This window comes from Bos taurus, chromosome 12, assembly GCF_002263795.3.
Source record: "Bos taurus isolate L1 Dominette 01449 registration number 42190680 breed Hereford chromosome 12, ARS-UCD2.0, whole genome shotgun sequence".
Classification (NCBI taxonomy): Eukaryota; Metazoa; Chordata; class Mammalia; order Artiodactyla; family Bovidae; genus Bos; species Bos taurus.
The window spans coordinates 15,409,547-15,433,602 of NC_037339.1; the positions used below are offsets into that span (position 1 = coordinate 15,409,547).

At 43.3% G+C, this 24,056-nt stretch overlaps 1 protein-coding gene across 2 annotated transcripts in view; it reads left to right on the forward strand.

The window, feature by feature from the left end:
* The window catches only part of GTF2F2 (general transcription factor IIF subunit 2), a 136,215-nt gene extending 126,837 nt beyond the window's left edge, over window positions 1–9,378 (forward strand). Inside the window, exon 8 of one of the 2 annotated variants that reach the window (XM_005213597.5) lies at window positions 1,740–2,735. In XM_005213597.5, the coding sequence (XP_005213654.1) occupies window positions 1,740–1,904 (165 nt within the window). In that variant the 3' untranslated portion in view covers window positions 1,905–2,735. 2 annotated transcript variants of the gene reach the window in all.
* The last annotated feature ends 14,678 nt before the right edge of the window (window positions 9,379–24,056 follow it).

Here is a 24,056-nt window from a genome sequence, read left to right on the forward strand (position 1 = left end):
GCTCGGAAATAGCACCCGCTGAGCCGTGGTCATTTGCTGTTACCTCAGATTTAGTCTGTTGAAAACAGAACTCTTGATTTCTACATCCCTCCAACCCCGACCCCCCAGACTGCCCCACTGCAGTAACAACACCGTGCCCCGAGTTGCTCAAGCCAGAAGTGTACTACTCCTCTTTTCTCTTCATGACATCTATGTCGCATACTATGATACATATGTATCCTACCTCTCTGGCTTGGAATCTTAAAAGGTGAAAGTAATCTTAGGGACAGTTCAGTCATAGTCCTAGAGCAGGAGTTGCCTAGTGGCCTGAGCCCAGGTCTTACTGCATCGCCTCTTCTGTTCAGACACGTGTATATCCAAAGACAAACTCAAAAAATGCTTTTCTGACAATGGGAACCCCTTTTTAATGACAGGAGGGGGGAGCTAATTTCTCTCTCAGACTGCTTTGAAAATGTCTGTATTATTAAGAATCGTCTCACTAGTCTCAGCCATACACATAGAAAATGGAATCTAAGCTCTGTGCTAGCTCATTCAGTTCCTGACCCAAGTAAAAACAGGGCATTTTTTTTTCCTCAGAAGCCAACACAACATTGTAAAGCAATTGTCCTCCAATTTAAAAAAAAAAAAAAAACCTGTTTTTTTGAAGTTCAGTGTTTAAAGTTCATTCCCAAAATGAACTGCGAAATAAGTGTTTTTATTATATGTCTTGTTCTGACATAGGCTTTTCCTTTTTTACGTGATTCCTTTTCTCTTTTTTCCCCCGAATCTTTATCATTTCCTTTCTATTCACATATTTCCTTTCAGTTCTCTCTTCATTTTTTCTATAACTGGAAGTTTTTAATTTCAAATGGTATTAACAAAACTAAAAAGACCACCAGTTGCCCAGCAAAGCATATTAACTAGTGACAGCCCTTTGTGAGACTTCCATTTTAAAAAATAATTATTTGTAGCTGCTGGTTAATTCAGTAGGTTAGAGTGTAGTGCTAAAAAATAATTATTTGCTATCTTGTTAATTTGAGCCTTACTTAAAAGTTTTAGAGTATGAAATGTCCTATTAAAATAAATTATTAACTGTGTTGAATATAAATGGATAAAATTTAAATGCATTTATAAAATTTTAATGCTTTCCTTATGAAGAGAAGGTTCTAATAACTAATAGATTTACTACCAAGTTTATTATGAAATGGCAACATTTTCTCTTTTAATTTATCCTATGATTTGTCTCAGCCTTTTTATTTTATTTTTTTACCTAATTCTGAATGAGGTAAAATTGGGGGGTCAATTTGTTAGTATAACCAGTCATTATTTTATATGAAATACTACGTAGATAAAAGCAGTATCTGACATAGGCTCCCAGTAAGCAAAATTGGGCATTATCTACATACAAAATCTAGAGTTTTTAATTAAGCAGTAGGCCATACAATTTGTGTTTATTCTGGAAATGTCATTACCCATAAAATCTCCTTCTCTACCTTTCCAGTCCCATTTGATTTTAAAATAAAATGAATAAAGGTAAGAGGTAAAAAATAAATGTTTAAGCTCATTAGCTGCCTCCTCCTGGTTTCTTGATCCCTAAAGCAAGTCCCTAAAGCAAACTGGAAAGCCAGACTTGTTTCAGGCGTGCCGTCTTGTGGGAATTATCTTGGGGAAGAAGTCGTTTTCTGTGTGTTGGTCTCTACCTAAGAGCAGACATTACCCTGTGGGCTTAGATAAGTGTCTGAAGCTTCTGATCTCTCTAGCTCAGCAGGGGAATTGATCCCAGAGGCTACACCTGTTGGCAGAAAACCTTACGGTGCCTGCCTGGCTGGCCACCTCCAGTTCTGTGTTGCAACAGCGTGTTCCTTCTAGAATGTGCCAAGACGGATATTCTAATTCCATCATATTTTCCAGCCTGTATGGACTGATCCAAAGAGCTTGCCACTGTTAATTGGAAATTTTACTTTACCCAGGGTAATTTGGTAATAAAAACTGGTGTTATCTTAATTTGTTGTCAGCAAGAGAGGTCTTTTTTTCCTCATCAATTTAAAACCTTGTTTTCAGTACAATTGTGTTTTTTTTTTAAGTTACAGTTCAGTGGATTTTCACATAGTTGTACAACCACTGCCACAACCAATTTTAGAACATTTTAGTCACCCCTCAAAGAAACTCTGTACCTGTTAACAATTTCTCCTGTGCACCCACCCCCTCCCCAGCCCTAGCAAACCACTGATCCCCGCTATGTCTCTAAAGATTTGCCTGGTCTGGACATTTTCCTATGAGTGGGATTGTATGATATGTGGTCTCTTATGACTGACTTCTTTGATTTAGGCATAATGTCTTCTCAAGTTTCATCCATGTTGTATCATGTATCAGTATTTTCTTTTTTTATTGCCAGATATATACCATTATATGAGTATACAGCGATTTGTTTATCCATTCACCCACAGATAGTTGTTTCGTCTTTTTGGCTACTGTAATAAGGCTGATATGAACATTATGTACAAGTTATTGTGTGAACATATTTTTATTTCCCTTGCGAGTTGAACTGCTGGGTCACATGGTAACTCCGTTTAACTGAGGAACTGCCCGATTGTCATCAGTTATTTTTTAATCCTTAGGCAGCAAGCGCTTTTATATACTGTTGCATTAGAGTAAAACTTTACTGTCTATTCTATATATATTAAGGGTGAATAATGCCTCATCATCTAGCTAATTTTCTAAAAATTGTCTGTGGTAAAATAAATACCTAAAGACTCTCTTGCTTGCCATTTAATTTCTAGCATTGTTTCCAGATGGACTAATAATGACTATGTCAATTGACATCTTCTTATCCTTTGTACAGTCTAAACTACACGTCAGTCAGTAACCAACACAACATTGTGAAGCAGTTTTCCTCCAATTAAAAAATAAAAATAGCTAAACTACTCATCACACCAAATGCAGTTAGTTTCTGTAGTTCTAAATGCGAGAATTCATATTTATATTTCAGTAGGAATTTTTTTCATCTTTATCTAGTTTTGAATATCTTTTGATTGTATTTTTCTAATTAATGTTTTTAACATTAACTATATGAATATATGTATGTTTCTCCCCCAGTTGGTAGCCATAATATCCGAGCCTTGGAATACTTTGCAGTATTCCAAGGTTAAGTTATGTTTAGCATACAAATAAACTAATACAATTTAGAAAGCATGTCTTTAAACATAGTTAAAATTCAAAGTTGGCCCAAAGGTAGTAAACTTTATCTGAAATATGTAAGCATGTGAGTCACTTGCCACCGCAGGACAGATGAAGTGTTACTGAAAGTAAGATGATTTACCAGTATATAGATGTTAATGCAGCAATAAATTTCTTATTTTAGAGTTTGGACTAAGTGGGGAGGGCTGTGGAGTGGGTAGGGTTTATGGCTTGACCATTTCATTACCCGTCATCTCTGTACTCCTTAGAGTTTTTACAAAGGGAGGAATGCAGCCTGTGGGACCCTGAGAGGAAAACAGGGCAGAGACTAGTATAAAAACAGAGACGAAACCAGCAGGAAAGGGGGAGAAAAATGCTGAGATGGCCCAGGTTCCAGAGAAGCCCTCAGCACCGCCTTCCCTCCCCCGTTCAGGGTTTTCTCTAAAAGAGGGAAAACATAGGTTGCCTTTGTTCACAGCTTATGCATAGTATGTAGTTTGTTTAATTTTTTTTTTAATGAAAGAATGCTGTGCCTTGGAGCCACTGACCTCTTCATCAGTACGACCTCTGTTCTGTCAGCCTTGCTTACAGGAGTCACAGTCAATCATACAAAATCACATAAATATGAAGTGATACTTTGAAATGATCACAGAACTGATCATGGATGCCCTTGCCACTGGGTCAGTGTATAAAAAGCGTATAAGCAGTTTCCCTTTGGTGACTTTAACCAGTGCCATCTTTTGGTGTAGATTTATGTAATACACATTCCCTCCAGCCTTTGGGGACTGTTTTGTGATGAGAAGTCTAGTAAGGTAGTATCTTTATCTTACCTAAAAGCATTATTGTTTGGTGATCAGCTCTCTGTCAAAGATATATGGTTTTTTTTTTTTTTTTAAATCAACTTTTAGGAATTAGGTATAATTAATTCATTATTATCTGTGGTAATGCTTAACACTAAATTTTATAATGAAATGAAACAGATAAATCCTCCATTTGCAGTAGAGGAAAAGATGATATGAAAAATGGCAAGGGTGGAAGGTGATAAGGAGAGTGAAGAAGAGAAGCTAAAGTAGGCTACCGTGACTAGGTGTGTGCCTTGTGACTAGGTTTGTCTTAATCTTGGGGGAGAAATCAGGAATTTGATGTGTGAATTTCCAGCCTTTTGGCCACCACAGTTTCGTCTTGATCCACAAATGCACAGCACATCCTCCTCAGTAGACTTCTGGGCTCCAGAATGTGCCTTGCCTTCCCTTGCAAGGAGGCTGTAATGTTCTCTCCCTTTTTTCTCTGCATTCAGACTTGCTGTAAATACGCCCCCACACATTCTCTTTGATGAAGACTTGCTGGACTTGAGCCAATTTATTATTTCAGCTCTTGTTCCGCCAAACTGCCCATAGTGGGTAGTGAGAAATCTTTCCAGTCTTATGTGACATAAAGGTGATCTTCTCAGTTCTAGACTCCTTTGTTTAAAATACAAGTGGTTAGGCCAAAGATTAAATTGCAGAATCAGTGTTTAGGGCTATTTAATGCTAAGAGGAGAACTAGTCCCCCTTGGTCTCCACACAGAATTGCCGTTTAGTTCAAATGATCAAATATCCCTCCTCAAAGAACCTAGCATCTTGGCTCCAGCCCCTCTCCAGTGCTCCCATGATGTCCTACATATGTGTCCTTGTTCCTGGGCTTCTGTTTTACTTTATGGTTGCCTGCTCACATGCCCTTGCTTCCCCCGTACACACCCGGATCTTAAGCTGTGAACTCTGAGGACGAAAACAGACTGTGTGCCACTCAGCCTGGTGCTCAGATCAATCTAAGTGTGAAGATGCACATGTTTTTAAAAGGGAAGTCCGATTACCAATTAATCTTCTGTCCTGCTAAAACCTTTAAAAATTTCCACCCCAGTTAGCTTTGTCTCAATAGTGTTTTAGCACCACAATACAAATGTTAGTAGTAAATTCAGATTCAGGTAATACAGTTTTACCAATTTTTATTTCTCAAACAGGGTCATTGCTGTATGTGGTAGTGAGACGAGAAAGGACAACAGAGCTAGCAGAGTTTATTCCCTTGGGCCTTCTAAGTGATCTCCCCCAACAACCACCACCCTGCTGCAAGAGCTAAACCCTCCTCGCCCCTCTCTTAACTCTGAAGCATACCCGATTCATTCAGCATTCGTGTGCCCCGTGCCTCTGACGTGCACTCAGGCCCTGCGGTGGCCGCACAGGGTTTGATGGGAGAGACAGGCGTGCACACAGAGAGCTCTGATGCTGTGAGGGCTCTCCCTGGAAGTTCACACCACATGAAGTGTAGATCTGAGAGGTGGGACCGTTGGAGAAGTTTCCTTCAAGAAAGTGACATTTGCACCAAGTCTAAAAGGATGAGGAGTTCTGATCTGAAGGAAGAGGATAAGCCTTACAGGGAAAGCAAAGGGCGGGGAACAAGAGCGTGCAGGCACAGAAATGGCCAGTGCCCGGCCAGGAGGTACTAGAGGATGAGGCCAAAGGGAAGAGACAGACCTGGGTGGATGCCTGCAGGAGAGTTTGGAATTTAACCTAAAGGCCAAAGGGGAAGTCAGAGAAAAGTTTAAACAGAGAAATGACATAATCTCCCTGTTCTTTCCTTGTGTCCGTCCTTCTAGGGTTTTCTGACCTTGTTTTTCTCTACTGTCACTGCTACTCTCTCTGCTAATGCTAATGCCAAGTTAACTCAACTGGTTCTAGTCGAGTGGTCTTAGGTTTGGGATTTGGAACATTGTCAAACTTCCGAAGTTTGCCCCTTCTCCCACCCCAGAAGAGAATTCTGTACCATGACCCTAATCCCATCTTGTTAACTGACAAATTAATGGACCCCTGACTATATCTTGGCATTCTTGTTAAAAAAGAAAAAAAAAAAAAAGTGACATCGTTATATTAAAAAAAAATACTCCTTAATTTTATTATACTAATGCAATAAAATGAGAGTGAAGGCAACTGACTGTGTACACTTAAGACACTCAGTATTTTGTGTTTAGCCCTCTCTAGGCTTTTCATCTTCTGTGCCCGGGTTATGTACACGGGCATGGTAGGCTTGAGGAGAAGACAGTGTCTGTCTGGCAGCCACAGTGCTCCTGGCACTGCTGTCTTCATTTTTGAGCCTGCACTGTGTCCCCAGTTGTATGCTTGTTTGCACCCAGGGTCTAGCCATTCGCACAGTAAACCGTTCTTTGGAATTTTACAAAGAAATCATTCATGGCACCCAAACTGAAAACCGAAGCCCATCCCGTCATTTTCCATTTATGAATCCTGTTTAACTAGAAAGTCGTTTATGAACAGTGTCCCATGTTTTCTATGCAGTCTGAAGTAGCAGATGGCAGGCATGCATATTACCTGGTTGTCTGAAGCCTACTTCAGTAACTCGCTGACTCATTTACACAGGTCCCTCGTTGGAGCCAGCTACAGAAGGCGTGGGAAGCAGGCAGGCAGGCAGGCAGGCCTCCTCCTGGGGAAACCCAGGCCTCCACCAATTCATTGCTGCCACCTGCTGGGGTGGGGAAGCCGCTCAAGTGAGAGCTGAGCCATCCGGGCCGTTTGAGAGACCTGTATGTAGTTCCAGTGCTAACCAGGGACCCCTAAATAAAAGTTGAAGCTGTAGAGCAGTGCACCTGTCAGTGTAAGGTGGTGTTCGGTGGTGTTCGATGGTGTCGGTTAACACACACTCTCCAGCAACCGTGAGGCTCAGAAAACTAAATAACACTGCAAGGACCCAAGATCCCAGAGCGTTAGAGCCAGAAGAAGCTTTTGAGCACTTGCTGTGGACTTCAGTTCAGTCAGGCTCCAGGGGGCTTGTGAAATGCAGTTTCCCAAGCCTGGTGCCAGAGATTTAATGGACTCGACCTACAGCAGGGTTTAGTTCACAGGCCCCCATGAAGTTCTGATGCAGGTAGTCTAGCATCACACTTGAGAAAGGCACCGCCTTCAACATAATCAAGCCATTATCAGCCATTTTTTAAAATTAGTGCCTCATTTCCATAAATTAAAAAATTTATATCCTATTACATCTTCCATCGATGGGATGAGTCACTGTAATGTACCTGTAACTTGTTCTATGAAGCATACACACAAAAATTCTTGTTTGGCTCATTGGTTGTGTAGGGGGGCGGGTGGGATTTGTTTTAATTTAAATGTTTAACTTTTCTCTCTTCCCCAAGAAGGAAGTACTGTAATTTGTATTGGTTTATAGTGAAATGTTTTTTCACCTTGGGCATTGGCAAGCAAAGGTGGGGTTTGATACTACATTTTTCATAGCCATCATTTCCATGCCTCTAGTGATCATTGGAGAAGGAAATGGCAACCCACTCCAGTGTTCTTGCCTGGAGAATCCCAGGGACTGGGGAGCCTGGTGAGCTGCCATCTATGGGGTCGCACAGAGTCGGACATGACTGAAGCGACTTAGCAGCAGCAGTGATCATTTGGGTAATACCTGAATTTTCAGGTGCCTGAAATACCATGATTCAAAGTTCTGACCTCCATCATTTCTCACCTCTATCCTTTGGTGGACCCAAGCCCAAGAAAACTGCAGCCCTCAGGGTTTTTAACATATCTTGTTCTCCCTTCCTCTGTCTAGGCAACCTTGGCCATGTGATACAAACAATATTAAACATACATAATGACTTATCTTATTACACAAGAAAAGCAAGTAGCCCAATAGCAAATTTGAGAACTCACCCTAGAACTGAGAATTCTGGGTGCCTGTCATGTGCTTGCTTCATAGAAAAATAACATATGCTCCTGCTTCTAAAATGACTGTTTCCTATCCAAGAATAACCCTGTCTGACTGTGAACTCAGTGATACCACGGAACTCGGGAGCTCATTACACTTGGTATACTGTGTAAATTAAGTACCAGCAAATGTATTTCCTTCTAGATTCTCTTTCCTTCTTTTTTTTTTTTAAGCTCTGAAGGGCTGCTGGCATTCAGGACTTCCAAGCCCTTTAATGCAAATAATCATATTTAGTGCAGATATCATGTATTGTATGCAGATAATCAAAAAGGCAGTTTATTGAAATTCATTACAGAGAAATCTAATGGGGCTTTCAGAATGATAATTTTTGTTACTTGTAAATGTAGTTTGGTGTATCATTTTATTTTATATTTTGTTTCCTGTCTTCTTTATCTCATCTGTCAAGGTTATTTTGGTTCTGTTTTTCAGTCCTACCTGAAGGACATCTTAAAGGAAATTGGTGTTCAAAATGTAAAAGGGATCCACAAAAACACATGGGAACTGAAGCCAGAATACAGACATTATCAAGTAGAAGAAAAAAGTGATTAAGAAGATGCGAAGCCCGCCTAACAGAACTAAAGGATGATAAACTGAGAAGACAGCCTTGATACGTGAATCCTTGAGCACTATCTATTATAGGGGGTAAATGACTGGTACTTTAATTTCTCTAGGTAAATTTTTTAAACAATAATTCTTGTAAAGTTGCTTAAATGATTTTTGAGGCAAAAGAACACCTTTATTTATATACTTGTATTAAACCAGATTATTCATGATGGGGTGGGGAGTTGAAAGGTTTTTCTTTTTAAATATTAACTTTAAAATGTAAAATTAGGAAGTGTTTTCTAAATGAGGACTCCCTGTCTTTGTGTGAAGAGTTGAAGTGATATAGATCCAAAGTGAGTGGCACAGCAGGAAAAAAAAGTAGGCAACTACAGAAACTCTGAAAAGGAACTAAAGAAAAGTTTCTTATTCTGAAATTGTCAAAGAGCAAGGCTGTCTTTTTTTTTTTAAAACAGGTGGTTGTGTCTCATATTTGCACATATTAATGAAAGTATAGCATTTGGGTGTGTACTAAGGTAGCAGTTTGTTTTGTTTTGTTTTTTCTTTTTCAACACAGCAGTTTTCATCATAGCATACTTAACCCCAGTGACAGCGACATGAGAAGTGGAAAACGTCGTGGTCACTTCTTTCTTTCCTGTTTTCTTCTTTTAAAATAATTAGAAATTAAATGCTTTTCCAATTTGGGATGTACATCCCCCCTCATAAGCTTCTCAAAGATGTTTACTGCACACTCAGCGAGCCTGTATTGACTAGTGTGTGACAAAGGCTGTTTACCACTAAAGGAGGGTTGTAGGGGTAAGGTTGATGTGTACAGACAAACAGGTTAATGCCAGCTCCTGGGGAATGAAAGTGTTTCTTTTGTCTTTCTTTTTAATTAGTTTTAAATAAAAACAATACCTGTCCATGGTATTACATAGCACAAAATGTTATTATATATCAGGCAATCCAAAAGCATACCCACGAATAAGATCACCAAAACGAAAGAAGCTTTAGCAAACTAAACACAATTAAGAATTTATTTTTACTTGTTAATTTTATCAGCTGTTTCTGTATGCTTACAACCAAGAAGCAGCAAATGCCAAAATTGTTTAATGTTATGTAATTAAATCATGGAAATAATCTGTCCACTGAGATAAATATTTTCCTGTATTATTTGATTTTTTAGCAGCAGAATGCTGAAGCTGAGTACCAGTGCATTAGATTTTTTGTCCTGGAATTCACAGTGAAATAAAACTAAGGAAGGTTGTCCCCTCCCCTCTCCCACCTCCAGTTGTCTTATCCTGCCTTATTTTGCTGTAGTAACCAAACAGTGTATCTCCATTACCTTCCTTTTTTTTTTTTAAGGTGTTTTTTGTTTGTTTTTGATGTGGGCCATTTTTTAAGTCTTTACTGAATTTGTTATAGTATAGCTTCTGTTTTATGTTTTGGTTTTTTGACTGCAAGGCATGTGGGATCTTAGGTCCCGAGTCAGGGATCGAACCCACACCCCCCATTGGAGCTGTAACCACTGCACCACCAGGGACATCCCTGCATTACCTTTCAGTTCCCAGTTGCTTCAGGTTCAGTGTAAGCAAGCAGATGGGTAATGGTGTGACATATCTGTACATAGCTGAGGATTCTGGGCACCTGTTATTTGCTTTGTTCAGAGTATATGCTGCTACTGCTGCTGCTAAGTCGCTCCAGTCGTGTCCGACTCTGTGCGACCACAGAGACGGCAGCCCACCAGGCTCCCAGTCCCTGGGATTCTCCAGGCAAGAACACTGGAGTGGGTTGCCATTCTTCCCCCAGACCTTGTCTTCTTGGGTGTATGACACTGCTCTGAAACAGATCTGTGTCTCCTCTACCCCTGCCTTTTGTTTTGGTAGTGACAGCACCTGCCAGAACTTGCTGCTGGTAGAGTTGCCAGGGCAACTTTGTCTCATCTAAAGCTGTGCTTCGGTTATTTTCTGCCAACTTGGTTCTTAAGCTTGTTTTAGTTACCTGGTACCTTATCACACTGACAGTATCTTATCTCTTAAATATTTATTATCTATTCAGTAGAATAGGTGGTAGACTGGTGCCATTCCTGATTAATTTCTTGAAATTGCTTTCTCATTTATACAAAAAGACAGCTGTTGGTCAAGAAGGAGATTCTCTCTTCCACCTAGGTTCCCTTTTTCTTTTATTTCAGGACCCTCTTGCTCTGATAAACATGGTTTTGGCAGCCAAAAATCCTAAACCCTTATAACCACTGTGAGATAGCAAGAGAGGAAGGCTGATGAGGGAGATATACACCGGGTAAGATGTCCCATCGTAAGACAACAGGATCAGATCAGTTGCTCAGTCGTGTCCGACTCTTTGTGACCCCATGAATCGCAGCACGCCAGGCCTCCCTGTCCATCACCAGCTCCCCGGAGTTCACTCAGACTCACGTCCATTGAGTCAGTGATGCCATCCAGCCATCTCATCCTCTGTCGTCCCCTTCTCCTTTTGCCCCCAATCCTTCCCAGCATCAGAGTCTTTTCCAATGAGTCATCTCTTCGCATGAGGTGGCCAAAGTACTGGAGTTTCAGCCTCAGCATCATTCCCTCCAAAGACATCCCAGGGCTGATCTCCTTCAGAATGGACTGGTTGGATCTCCTTGCAGTCCAAGGGACTCTCAAGAGTCTTCTCCAACACCACAGTTCAGAAGCATCAATTCTTCTGTGCTCAGCCTTCTTCACAGTCCAACTCTCACATCCATACATGACCACAGGAAAAACCATAGCCTTGACTAGACGGACCTTTGTTGGCAAAGTAATGTCTCTGCTTTTGAATATGCTGTCTAGGTTGGTCATAACTTTCCTTCCAAGGAGTAAGCGTCTTTTAATTTCATGGCTGCAGTCACCATCTGTAGTGATTTTGGAGCCCAGAAAAATAAAGTCTGACACTGTTTCCACTGTTTCCCCATCTATTTCCCATGAAGTGGTGGGACCAGATGCCATGATCTTCGTTTTCTGAATGTTGAGGTTTAAGCCAACTTTTTCACTCTCCACTGTCACTTTCATCAAGAGGCTTTTGAGTTCCTCTTCACTTTCTGCCATAAGGGTGATGTCATCTGCATATCTGAGGTTATTGATATTTCTCCCAGCAATCTTGATTCCAGCTTGTGTTTCTTCCAGTCCAGCGTTTCTCATGATGTACTCTGCATATAAGTTAAATAAACAGGGTGACAATAGACAGCCTTGATGTACTCCTTTTCCTATTTGGAACCTGTCTGTTGTTCCATGTCCAGTTCTAACTGTTGCTTCCTGACCTGCATACAGATTTCTCAAGAGGCAGATCAGGTGATCTGGTATTCCCATCTCTTGAAGAAGACAACAGGAAGGCCATATGTAATCAGTGAGATTGTTAAACTCAACCAGTGCACACACTTTGGGGATATTTTAACTGACAAAATGTAGTAAGATTGTGGTTGCTTGGCATTGGAAAGATTTGAAATCACATGTTACCAGTAGCATCCAAAGTGATATATCTTTAAAAAGTGAGCCAGTTTAGCTCTATGGTATCAGAAGCAGCTCTCCTGGATTTCAGCAGAGGTGCAGTTGTTCCTGATGGTCTGTGATCACATTTTCTTTGAAGCCTTTTTCATCACCATTGGTACACATTAATGAAAATAAGAGGAAGCAGTGCCTGGCAATGTATTAAATGCTCTAAAATAATGTCTCGTTTAAAGAATTAGTACTGAGAAGTAGATAATGTCCATTTTATAGAACCATTTCCTGCCTGACATATTATCATGAGTACCAGTCCTTCTTTAGGAGAATTCTGCCCTTTTGGGATAAAGTGAATGCTAGAGTATACCTTCCCAGAAGCCCATGAGTCTCCTTCACTCCCCCTCGTCTTACCTCCAAACCAGGAAAAAGGCGATCAAAGTGGCGACCAGTGGTCTTTGGCATCCCCTGCCTGAATCCAGACACCCAGCCCTTCCTGACCCACAGAACACGGTTACATCATCTCCTTTAAAGTCAGGCTCCTCTTGCTAACTTATAATCCCTGTTACACTTTAAGTACCCACGTAGGGTGTGCAGCGTTAGAGTGGACTCCTCGAGCTCCATGGGCTTCCAGGATGAAGTGGAATGTGACGGGAGGACACTAGCTATGGCACCAGCTGAAAGGTAGCTGCCTTCGTTCAGACTTCACTTGCTGAAAGCTCGCCATTCATCTCACTGTATTGGCCATTTTCCATGGCATTTGTGTGATGGTCCAAGAGGTGACAAGCTGAGTATCTTTTTGGTTCGGTTTTCATTGCTTTGACATTTCAGCGCATGCTCCTAAGCCTAATGTCTTTTTCATAGTATGTAAGAGGAGGGGTCAGAGATCACTTTGTAGCGTTACTCTTCTTCTCATACTCCCATGCTTGCTTCTTTCTACTTCCTTTCCTTTGAGCAGGTGCCACCATTGATTATACAGTAGCATTATGTAACACCCGACAGACTGACGGTAAAAGTCTATGATGGTTTATCATAAGAAAATTAACAGCTTCTCTCTGATTTTGTTGGAAATCATCTAAATTAGAAAAGGACTTTTTCAATGCTGTAGCTTCCACTTAGTAAACTGTTTACTGAACTCTTGTTGTGTGCCAGACACTCAGCTAGGCATTTGACTCCTGTGACTCGTGTAATCCTCACAGCAGCCCTACAAAATGCAATTCGGGAGACCCAGTTCCATCCCTGGATTGGGAAGATTCCCTGGAGGAGGGCATGGCAATCCACTCCAGTACTTTTGCCTGGAGAATCCCATGGACAGGGAGCCTGGTGGGCTACAGTCGATGGGGTTGCAAAGAGTGGGACACGACTGAGCGACTAACACTTTCACTTTCTTTCAACTCATGTAATCCTGACAACAACCCTACAACATGTGTGTGTGCATGTGCTCAGTTGCTTCAGTCCAAACCAACTTTTAATGAATTGTGTGTTAGAGGTTTGAGGTCCCAATCATTTGTCACCACTGCAAATGCTAATCAATAAAGAAGATAGGAGTTAGAAATAAGCAGGGTCAAATGACTCCTTTTTGAAGCCCAGTTACTCCTAGCTGGCCTGGAAGGCCTCCCTAAGAGCTGAGGCTGGAGTAGAGCTTTCTGTATTTATCCTTTTCCTCACTTTGTGATGACTAGCCGCCACTAGTGGAGAAGGCAGTGGCACCCCACTCCAGTACTCTTGCCTGGAAAATCCCATGGGCAGAGGAGTCTGGTGGGCTGCAGTCCATGGGATCGCTGGGAGTCGGACACGACTGAGCAACTTCAGTTTCACTTTTCACTTTCATTCATTGGAGAAGGAAATGGCAACCCACTCCAGTGTTCTCGCCTGGAGAATCCCAGGGACGGGGGAGCCTGGTGGGCTGCCGTCTCTGTGGTCGCACAGAGTCGGACACTACTGAAGCGACTTAGCAGCAGCAGCAGCAGCAGCCGCCGCCACTAGTGGGTGTTTGGCCTGGCTTACCGTTTGCAGGTGAAAAATCTGGAGTGGCCGGAAGAAGAGATGCAAATGGCCAACAGGTACATGAAAAAATACTCAGCATCACTACTCATCAGGGAAATGGAAATCAAAACCACAGTGAGCTATCACCTCGCACCTGCTAGAGTGGCTGTCCTGAAGAAAGGCAAGAGATAAGAAGTGTTGGTGAGAATGTGGAGAAAAGGGACCTCTTGTGCACTGTTGGTAGAATATACACTGGTTCAGCCCTTATGGGAAACAATACTGAGGTTCCTCAAAAAGTTAAATATAGAACTACTGTATGATCTAGAAATCCCACTTCTGGGTGTGTATATACCCAAAGGAAATGAAAACAGTTCAAAGAAATATGCGCACTCCCATGTTTATTGCAACATGATTCCCAACAGCCAAGAGATGGCAACAGCGTAAGCAGCCATCAGTGGATGAATGGATAGAGAAGATACAGTATACGTATGTTATGCAGTGGGATATTATTCAGCCATGAGAAGAAAGAAAGCCTGCCATTTTCAGCGTGGATGGACCATGAGAGCATTGTGCTAAATAAGTCAGAGAAAGACAAATGGTGCATGCTGTCACATACCTGTGGAAGGTAAAAAGGCTAAACTAGTAAAAACAGAAAAGTGTTTTCCAGAGGTTAAGGAGGGGATAGGAGAGATGTTGCTGAAGGACACAAACTTGGAACTAGTAGTAAATAAGTCCTGAGGAGCACAGTGAGTAAAGACGACACTGCTGTGTTATTAGCAGTAGTCATCAAACTTGCTCAGAGACTAGATCTCACTTAAACCACAACAGAAGAAGTCATTACATTACAGAAGAGCTCACTGTACTTCATTGGCAATTATATCACAGTATATAAATTATCAAATCATGTTGTATTCCTTGACAGTGTTTCTGTATCAGATATATTTCAATTAAAAATAGTAAAGTCAAAACACCTGAGATTTCCAGAGGCAAGCACAGCCTATCATGCTCGCCCATGAACAGTGAATATTGGGACTCGAGAACAGAGAATGGAAACAGGATGAAGACAGCTGTCTCTGAGCTGTCTGTCGGCACTGTTAAGGAATCTTTGTTAATTCAGTGGAAATAGAAAAGGTGAGCTTTGCAAAAGTCACGTATGATGGGATGCTAGGCGTCCAAAAGAGTTCTCAAATGAATCCCTTCCTTAAGTCAGCCTACTGCGCAGTCCCCCCTCTAGACCACTGATGACCTTCTCCTCACCCCAGGGACACAGCCGAGACATTAAGGAGCATTCATTCAGCCGTGCATTCTCTTAACATTGTCACATGCGGATCTCCAAAAGAGACCAGTATAGCATGAAACTGCTAATAGCACTTCAGAAATAAATACTGGTGATGTTGAAATAAATAAATCAGTGATGTTGAAAGGGAGACAGAAAATTCTATAGACAGACTTCTTCATGGTCCAGCAGTTAAGAATCCACTTGCCAATGCAGGGGACATGGGTTGGATCCCTGGTCTGGGAAGATTCCACATGCCTTGGGGCAACTAAGCCCACGCACAACAACTACTGAGCCCAAGTGCTGCAGGCACTGAAGCCCACACATCACAGCGAAGAGCCCCTGTCCCCGCCGCTTGCTGCACCCAGAGGTCCCGCACAGCATCAAGGACCAAGAGCAGCCAAAATTTAAAAAAGTCTGTACAGGAGTATATATTTATAAAATACAAATAAAATACTTATATCTAGACTGTATAAAGGTCTCTCAATAACAAAACAACCCAATTTAAAAGTGAGCAATGACTATACACATACACTTCACCAAGAAGCTACAAAGAAGCCCTTGAAAAGCTGCTCAACATTGTTGGTCATTCAGTTCAGTTCAGTTCAGTCGCTCAGTCATGTCCGACTCTGCGACCCCATAAATTGCAGCACACCAGGCCTCCCTGTCTATCACCAACTCCTGGAGTTCACCCAAACTCATGTGCATCGAGTCGATGATTGCATCCAGCCATGTCGTCCTCTGTCATCCCCTTCTCCTCCTGCCCCCAATCCCTCCCAGCATCAGGGTCTTTTCCATTGAGTCAGCTCTTTGCATGAGGTGGCCAAAGTACTAGAGTTTCAGCTTCAGCATCAGTCCTTCCAATGAACACCCAGGACTGGTCTTGGATCTCCTTGCAGTCCAAGGGACTCACAAGAGTCTTCTCCAACACCACAGTTCAAAAGCATCAATTCTTCACAGTCCAACTCTCACATCGATACATGACCACTGAAAAAACCGTAGCCTTGACTAGACGAACCTTTGTTGGCAAAGTAATGCCTCTGCTTTTGAATATGCTATCTAGGTTGGTTATAACTTTCCTTCCAAAGAGTAAGCGTCTTTTAATTTCATGGCTGCAATCACCATCTGCAGTGATTTTGGAGCCCAAAAAAATAAAGTCTGACATCTGTTTGCACTGTTCCCCATCTATTTCCCATGAAGTGATGGGACCGGATGCCATGATCTTAGTTTTCTGAATGTTGAGCTTTAAGCCAACCTTTTCACTCTTCTCTCTCACTTTCATCAAGAGGCTCTTTAGTTCCTCTTCACTTTCTGCCATAAGGGTGGTGTCACCTGCATGTCTGAGGTTATTGATATTTCTCCTGGCAATCTTGATTCCAGCTTGTGCTTCTTCCAGCCCGGCGTTTCTCATGATGTACTCTGCATATAAGTTAAAGAAGCAGGGTGACAATATACAGCCTTGACGAACTCCTTTTCCTATTTGGAACCAGTCTGTTCCATGTCCAGTTCTAACTGTTGCTTCCTGACCTGCGTATAGGTTTCTCAAGAGGCAGGTCAGGTGGTCTGGTATTCCTATCTCTTTCAGAATTTTCCACAGTTTCTTGTGATCCACACAGTCAAAGGCTTTGGCATAGTCAAGGGACGACCCAGAGGGGCGGGGGGAGGGAGGAGGGTTCAGGATGGGAAATGCGGGTATACCTGTGGTGGATTCATTTCGATATTTGGCAAAACTAATACAATATTGTAAAGTCTAAAAATAAAATTAAAAAAAAAAAATCAGTCCTGAATATTCACTGGAAGGACTGATGCTGGAGCTGAAACTCCAATACTTTGGCCACCTGATGTGAAGAACTGACTCATTGAAAAAGACCCTGATGCTGGGAAAGATTGAAGGCAGGAGGAGAAGGGGACGACAGAGGATGAGATGATTGGATGGCATCACCAACTTGATGGACATGAGTTTGAGTAAGCTCTGGGAGTTGGTGATGGACACGGAAGCCTGGCGTGCTGCAGTCCATGGGGACACAAAGAGTTGGACACGACTGAGCAACTGAACTGAACTAGGTTTGTCATAGCTTTCCTTCCAGAAGCAATTTTGCAAATATTTTCTGCCATCCGGTGGGTTTCCCTTTCACTCTGTTGATTGCTGTCTTTGCTGAGCAAAATTCCTTTAGTTTGTTGAAGTCCCATTTGCCTGTTTTTGCTTTTGTTGCCCACACTTTTGATATTGTAGTCATCAATATGTCATCAAAACCAATATCATGAAACTTTTCTCTTGCTATATTCTACGAGTTTTAGTTCAAGTCTCATGTTTAAGTTTTAAGACTATATTGAGTTGATTTTTGTAATTTAAGGCGAAGTGTCCAATTTCATTCTTTGGCCTGTGGATATCCAGTTTTCTCAGCATTGTTTATTAAAGAGACTAACCTTAAAAAAAATAATAAAATAAAACCACCACAAAATAATGTCACACACCTACCAAGACGGCTAAAATTCTGGAGACCTGACAGCACCAAGTACTGACATGCACAGCACCTGGAATTCTCACATGAGAATCCCTCATGGGAATACAGAATTATATAGGCATGCTGAAAAACAGTATGGCATTTTTTTGGCAAGTTAATCATACCACCATATAGCCTGGCAATCTCACTCCTAAGTATTTACCCAGGAAAATAATATGTGCATACAAAACACCTGTACACAAATGTTTAAACAGATTTGATCCTAATTGCCAAAAACTGGAAACCACCCAAATGTCCACCAGCTGGTGACTAGATAAACTGTAGTGTAGACAGTGAATGAATACAGCTCACTCAGCAATGAAAGTGAAGGACTGCGTGATACAGCCATTTGGGTGAATCTCTGATCCCTTGTGCCAAGTGAAAGAAGCAGGAGTTGGTAGGGGGGTGATGTACAATATACTTCCAACTGTATGACATTCTGGAAACAGGAGAACTAGGGGGATAAAAATGGGCCAGTATTTGCCTGGTATTGAGGGTACATGAGGTTTACTACAAAGAGACACAAGGGGACTTTTGCAGTCATGGAAATTATGATCATGGTGGTGGTTACATGACTCTTAAAACATAATCTGCACATTTAAAAGGATGGATTTTACTGCATATAAAATATCCCTCGATACCCCTGGTTTTGGAAAATTAAGCAGGATGAAAACTAGGAAAAATATCCATCAACAAGGAAAGGTTAAACCTTGACTCATCTGTATTATGGAGTGTCGGCAACAGTTAAACCATGAGACACGTGAATGCACTGCCCTGGAGACAGCTCAGTATTCTTGAGAGTGAAAAGCGAGTTTCGTAACAGTCTTCATAGTAAGGTCTGTTTCTATTAAAAACGGAGCAAAATATGTATTTCTGCATGAGCACACGTATATAAAATCAGAAAATGCGCTAAACTCTTAACGGGCAACCTCTAGGGAAGAGGGCAAGGGGGAGTCTTCACACGCATACAGTCAGACCTGTCTTTAGTTTAGTGTCCATTGTATCGCACCCTTGTTTATAAGGAACTTGAGCACCTGCAGATTTTGGTATCCAAGGAGGCTCCTGGAACCAGTCCTCAGAGGTACTGAGGGATGGCTTTCCATCATGAGAGGGATGGTATTTTTATAATAATAGTATATAATGACGAATATTTGAATATGTGTGTGTATATATATATATATACACATATATATGTCCGACACTATGTGACCCCATGGACTGTAGCCTGCTAGACTTCTCTGTCCAAGGAATTTTCAAGGTAAGAATACTGGAGTGGGTTGCCATTTCCTACTCCAGGGGATCTTCCCGACCCAGGGATCAAACCCATGTCTCCTGCATCTCCTGTGTTGTTAGTTGGTTTCTTTACCACTGCGCCACCTTGGAAATTCCTTGCTACACTGCATATATTTTAAAAGGAGAGCATACCTTTTATGAAATAACTTAAAAGATACTCCACTTGTACCTCATTGGGTGTAGGGGTTAGAGAATACCTCAAGTCTCCCTGTCAAGGAAGAACCTCTCCCTCAAGGACTAAATGTGGGAGAGAGCCTGGACTTCATCAGACTCTTACTGAATGTCACCTGTTGCGTCCTAGGTGCCACCCCAAGCAGCTGCAGCGGGGGAGCCGAGTGAGGCTTCAACCCATGCTGCACTGCAAGCCCCAGGTATCTGTGGATCACTTCTGTCAGGGAAGGACCTGAGAATTAGGACAGTACCATTTAGAGTGTTGGAGAGAGGCCTGCCCTATTGCCTTCACCAGTTCTCCTAGGATTAACAGAGGTCAGTTCCATCCCCCAAAGGGAAGAAAGTGCCCATTATGTGCAACAATGAAGGCCTTGAATTCAGTCCACTGGGAGAGGACCCACAAAGTTACTTACGCTTGCATGTGCTTGTTCAGTCTTGTCTGACTCTATGACCCCATGGACTGTAGCCCACCAGGCCCCTCTGTCCATGGGGGTTCCCAGGTAAGAATATTGGGGCAGTTTGCCATTTCCTACTCCAGGGGATTGTCCTGACCCAGGGATCAAGCCCTTGTCTCCTGCATTGGCAGGCAAATTCTTTACCACTGAGCCATCTGGCGGAGAAGGCAATGGCACCCCACTCTAGTACTTTTGCCTGGAAAATCCCATGGATGGAGGAGCCTGGTAGGCTGCAGTCCATGGGGTCGCTAGAGTCGGACACGACTGAGTGGCTTCACTTTCACTTTTTACTTTCATGCATTGGAGAAGGAAATGGCAACCCACTCCAGTGTTCTTGCCTGGAGAATCCCAGGGACGGGGAAGCCTGGTGGGCTGCCGTCTCTGGGATCACACACAGCTGGACACGACTGAAGTGACTTAGCAGCAGCAGCAGAGCCATCTCGGAAGCCCATACGCCCACAGTACATTGGGAAGATGAGTGTCACTGACCAAAGAGAAACCTATCACTTCTTTAATTTGCTAAATGTATGAGAAAGCAGCTTTGAATGATTACTTCCTACCGTAGTAGGGGAGGTAGAAGATCTGTTTGGAAAGCAGAGCAAACTAAAGTAGATTCTCGACTGTCTCCATGGGACTGTGGAAAAGCTGAGGCTAGAGTTTGAGGGAGCTTGAGCTGAAGCTCCAGCTAATGTCAGCCCCGCAATGTGCACTTGCTCGTGCCTCGGGGTGAGGAGCCCAATCCCTGCATTGAGCCCACTGTCTGAGAGATCAAAGGACTCCTGCCGTGCTGGGCGAGCCAGGCTTCCCATGAACACAGGCAAGTGGACGTGTTCAGATGCAGTTTCTGGAGGTTGTGAGCCCTTATTACTCACCAAGCTATATATCTTCTTAGAAAATAAAACTCTTAAGTCACCCTCAGACAGCACTGCCAAGTGAAACCTCAACAGCATGTCAGCCAGTTCCAAGATTGCATCCTGTTAACCACCTACACACACATTTGTCCGAAGCTCACAGACCCTTGCCTGCAGGCCTGGTACGCTGAAATGGGAACACCTCTGTGTGTGGATGTGTCGAGTCTAATCAACCGGGAAGGGACACGAAAGAACACTTTTCTGTTGGGCCCAACTAGTTTCATGATGATCTCATGAAAAAATTTGAGTGTGTCAGTCAATGCTCGGGAATCACGTGTCTTAGGAACGAACTTGGAGAGAGGCCAGGAAGTCAAACCAGAGTTCACCTTCTCCATCATGTTTGATTACTTATTCTTGCCAGGTGTTTTCAGGTGGTCATCACGTGTTCTGGGGTGGAGAAACTTGTGGTTTAGGGGACGTGGCTGCATGGAGACTGCTCAGTGGAAGTGGGTGTACTTGGTGAGAAGCTGGTCAAGTTGATCTCCGACGTATTTCTGGCTTTAAGACTCCGTGTTTCTAAACCATGGGCCTGGCCGAGCTGGCCTGTCAGTCTCACCTGTCGTGAGACTGGAGAGGGGTTTACCGTTCTCATTCTGAGCTTCTGCCCATAGCACAGACCAGCTACAACACGCATGCTGAGTTGTACACATCGCCGTCCTGCTGTGAACAGATGGCAAGGCTCTAGACAGGCGTGTGTGTTCCAGGAAAAGACCGCTCACTACCTGGCTTCGCAGCATCATCGGCCCCTCACTGTGGGCCCACTTGTCTCTGCACATCCTGCCTGCTCCTGGAAAGACTCCTCCGTCCCCCAGCCCTCACCAGACTCCGCCCTACCCTGTGCTCTTGGGTTGTAAGAGGGAGAAATCCACTCGAGTTGGCTCAGAGGAAGCAAGAACAGCCCTCGGGGAGCGGGGTGGGGCGTGCCCTTCTTCCCTCCATCTTGGGCCACGAGGTCTCTGCCTTTGGTCTGCCTGCCTCCTGAGCTCTGTGGGCTGCCCTGGCTCCAGAGGTCTGTGTACCCCCAGAAGTGCTGCTTGTACTTTGCTTTATCCTCCACTCCGGCCTCACTTTCCCATTACTTTTCAGCTCAGCTTCTCACAGCTGACTGACTTAACTCTGGATCCTCTCTGCAGATTTCCTACAGAAGTCGGATTGCTGCCCGCTTACCCCTCATCTGACCAGCAGACAGAAGCATGTGTGTCAACAGAGCCCCCTCCCGTGCAGGGACGGGGGCCTTCCCAAGGAGGCAGGTCTGCTAGCTGAGCATCTGCGAAAGGTGCCCTCTGCAAAACACTCAGGAACCTTGGGTCCCCGCTCCAGGGCGTTCCTCTCTGTGGAGGAGAGTCTGTGCCTGGAGTCCCAGCTGAAGAGAGAGCACTGGGGACCATCCACCAGTGAGCCTCAGGTAATAGTGGAAACTCTGAGGAAAGCACTTTACAGTTTAAAATTCCTATGACTCCCACGTAAAGACAAAAGAACGGAGACTGCTCAACCGATGGAAGAGAAGGTGATGTGCTTACATGAAGATCCAGCTAATAAAGGACCATTTCACTCGCACTATCAGCAACAATTTTAAAGTATTTGAATCCTAGTTCTGAGAAGGTTAAGGTGATCCTTGTGCTCACACAAGGTCAGTTTTCATGCCAGTCCCAAAGAAGGGTAATACCAAGGAATGTTCAAACTACTGTACAGTTGCACTCGTTTCACTTGCTAGCAAGGGTATGCTCAAAATCCTTCAAGCTAGGCTTCAGCGGTGCGCGCACCGAGAACTTCCAGGTGTACAAACTGGCTTTAGAAAAGGCAGAGGAAGCAGAGATCAAATTGCTAACGTCTGTTGAAGAAGGCAGGGGAATTCTAAAAAAGCATCTGCTCCATTGACTACGCTAAAGCCTTTGATTGTGTGGATCACAACAAACCGTGGAAAATTCTTCAAGAGATAGGAATACCACACCACCTTACCTGCCTCCTGAAAAACCTGTATCGAGGTCAAGAAGCAGTAGTTACAACTGGACATGGAACGACAGACTGGTTCAAAATTGGGAAAGGAGTATGACAAGGCTGTATGTTGTCACCCTGCTTATATAATTTATATGCAGAGTATATTGCTGGGCTGGGTGAATCACAAGCTGGAATCAAAGTTTCCAGGAGAAATACCAACAACCTCAGATATGCAAATGATACCATTCTAATGGCAGAAAGTAAAGAGGAACTAAAGAGCCTCTTGATGAGGCTGAAAGAGGAGAGTGAAAAAGCTGGCTTAAAACTCAACATTCAGAAAACTAAGATCATGGCATCTGGTCCTATCACTTCATGGCAAGTAGATGGGAAAACAATGGAAACTGAGAGACTTTCTATTCTTGGGCTCCAAAATCACTGTGAATGGTGATTGACTGCTGCCGTGAAATTAAAAGATGCTTACTGCTTACTCCTTGAAAGAAAAGCTATGATAAACCTTGACAGCTAGGTATTAAAACGCAGAGACATCATTTAGCTGACAAAAGTCTGTATAGTCAGAACTATGGTTTCTCCAGTAGTCCTGTGCAGATGTGAGAGTTGGACCATAAAAAAGGCTGAGCACCGAAGAAGTGATACTTTTGAATTGTGGCATTGGAGAAGACTCTTGAGAGTCCCTTGGACTGCAAGGAGATCAAAACAGTCAATCCTAAAGGAAATCAGCCCTGAATACTCATTGGAAGGACCAGTGCTGAAGCTGGAGCTCCAGTACTTTGGCCACCAGATGGGAAGAGCTGACTCATTGGAAAAGACCCTGATGCTGGGAAAGATTGAAGGTGGGAGGAGAAGGGGATGACAGAGATTGAGATGGTTGGATGGCATCACCAACTCAATGGGCATGAGTTTGAGAAGCTCTGGGAAATAGTGGAGGACAGAGTATCCTGTCATGCTGTCATGCAGCAAGTCTCAAAGAGTCGGACACGGCTTAGGGACCGAACAAGTGTGCGCCAAAAAGTGCTTTGAAATCTCAGTGTAACGGCTGTTTCTGTCCCCATTCTACAGACACAAAGGCACAGAGGTGAACCATCCCCAGCCCCATGGCCTCTCCAGCCCTGGATTCTCAAACCCACCTAGTCATTGTAGCAGTCTGAGTACAGGCTGGAAAAGTCCAGACACAGAGTGTTTCAGAAGGGAGTGGGTTTAGTAAGGACAGAGAGCAGGGACAATGAAGGCGCTGCAAATGCAGTGGGTCGACCTGACCAGGGAGAGTCACGGGATGCTGTTAGAACAGCAGGCCAGCTCAAGGGAGAGCTGACGCCTTTCGTGGGCTAGTAGCCAATTTTTATAGCTTCAAGACAAAGGAATTCCTATTGGAGGGTGGCATTGGTTAGGGCACTATAGAGTGAGTACCGGGAGGGGCATTTTTGCCTGATTTGGGGTCAGGAACCTTACTAGTGATGATCAAGGGGCTTTTGGCCATGGTTACAAAGGGGCTCAGTCAGTTTCAGAGGTGACCTTGGTTCTGGGCTCTGTGTCTGTGGCCTTGGTTCAAGTCCTCACACCTGTGACCTTGGGCGGGGACTCCG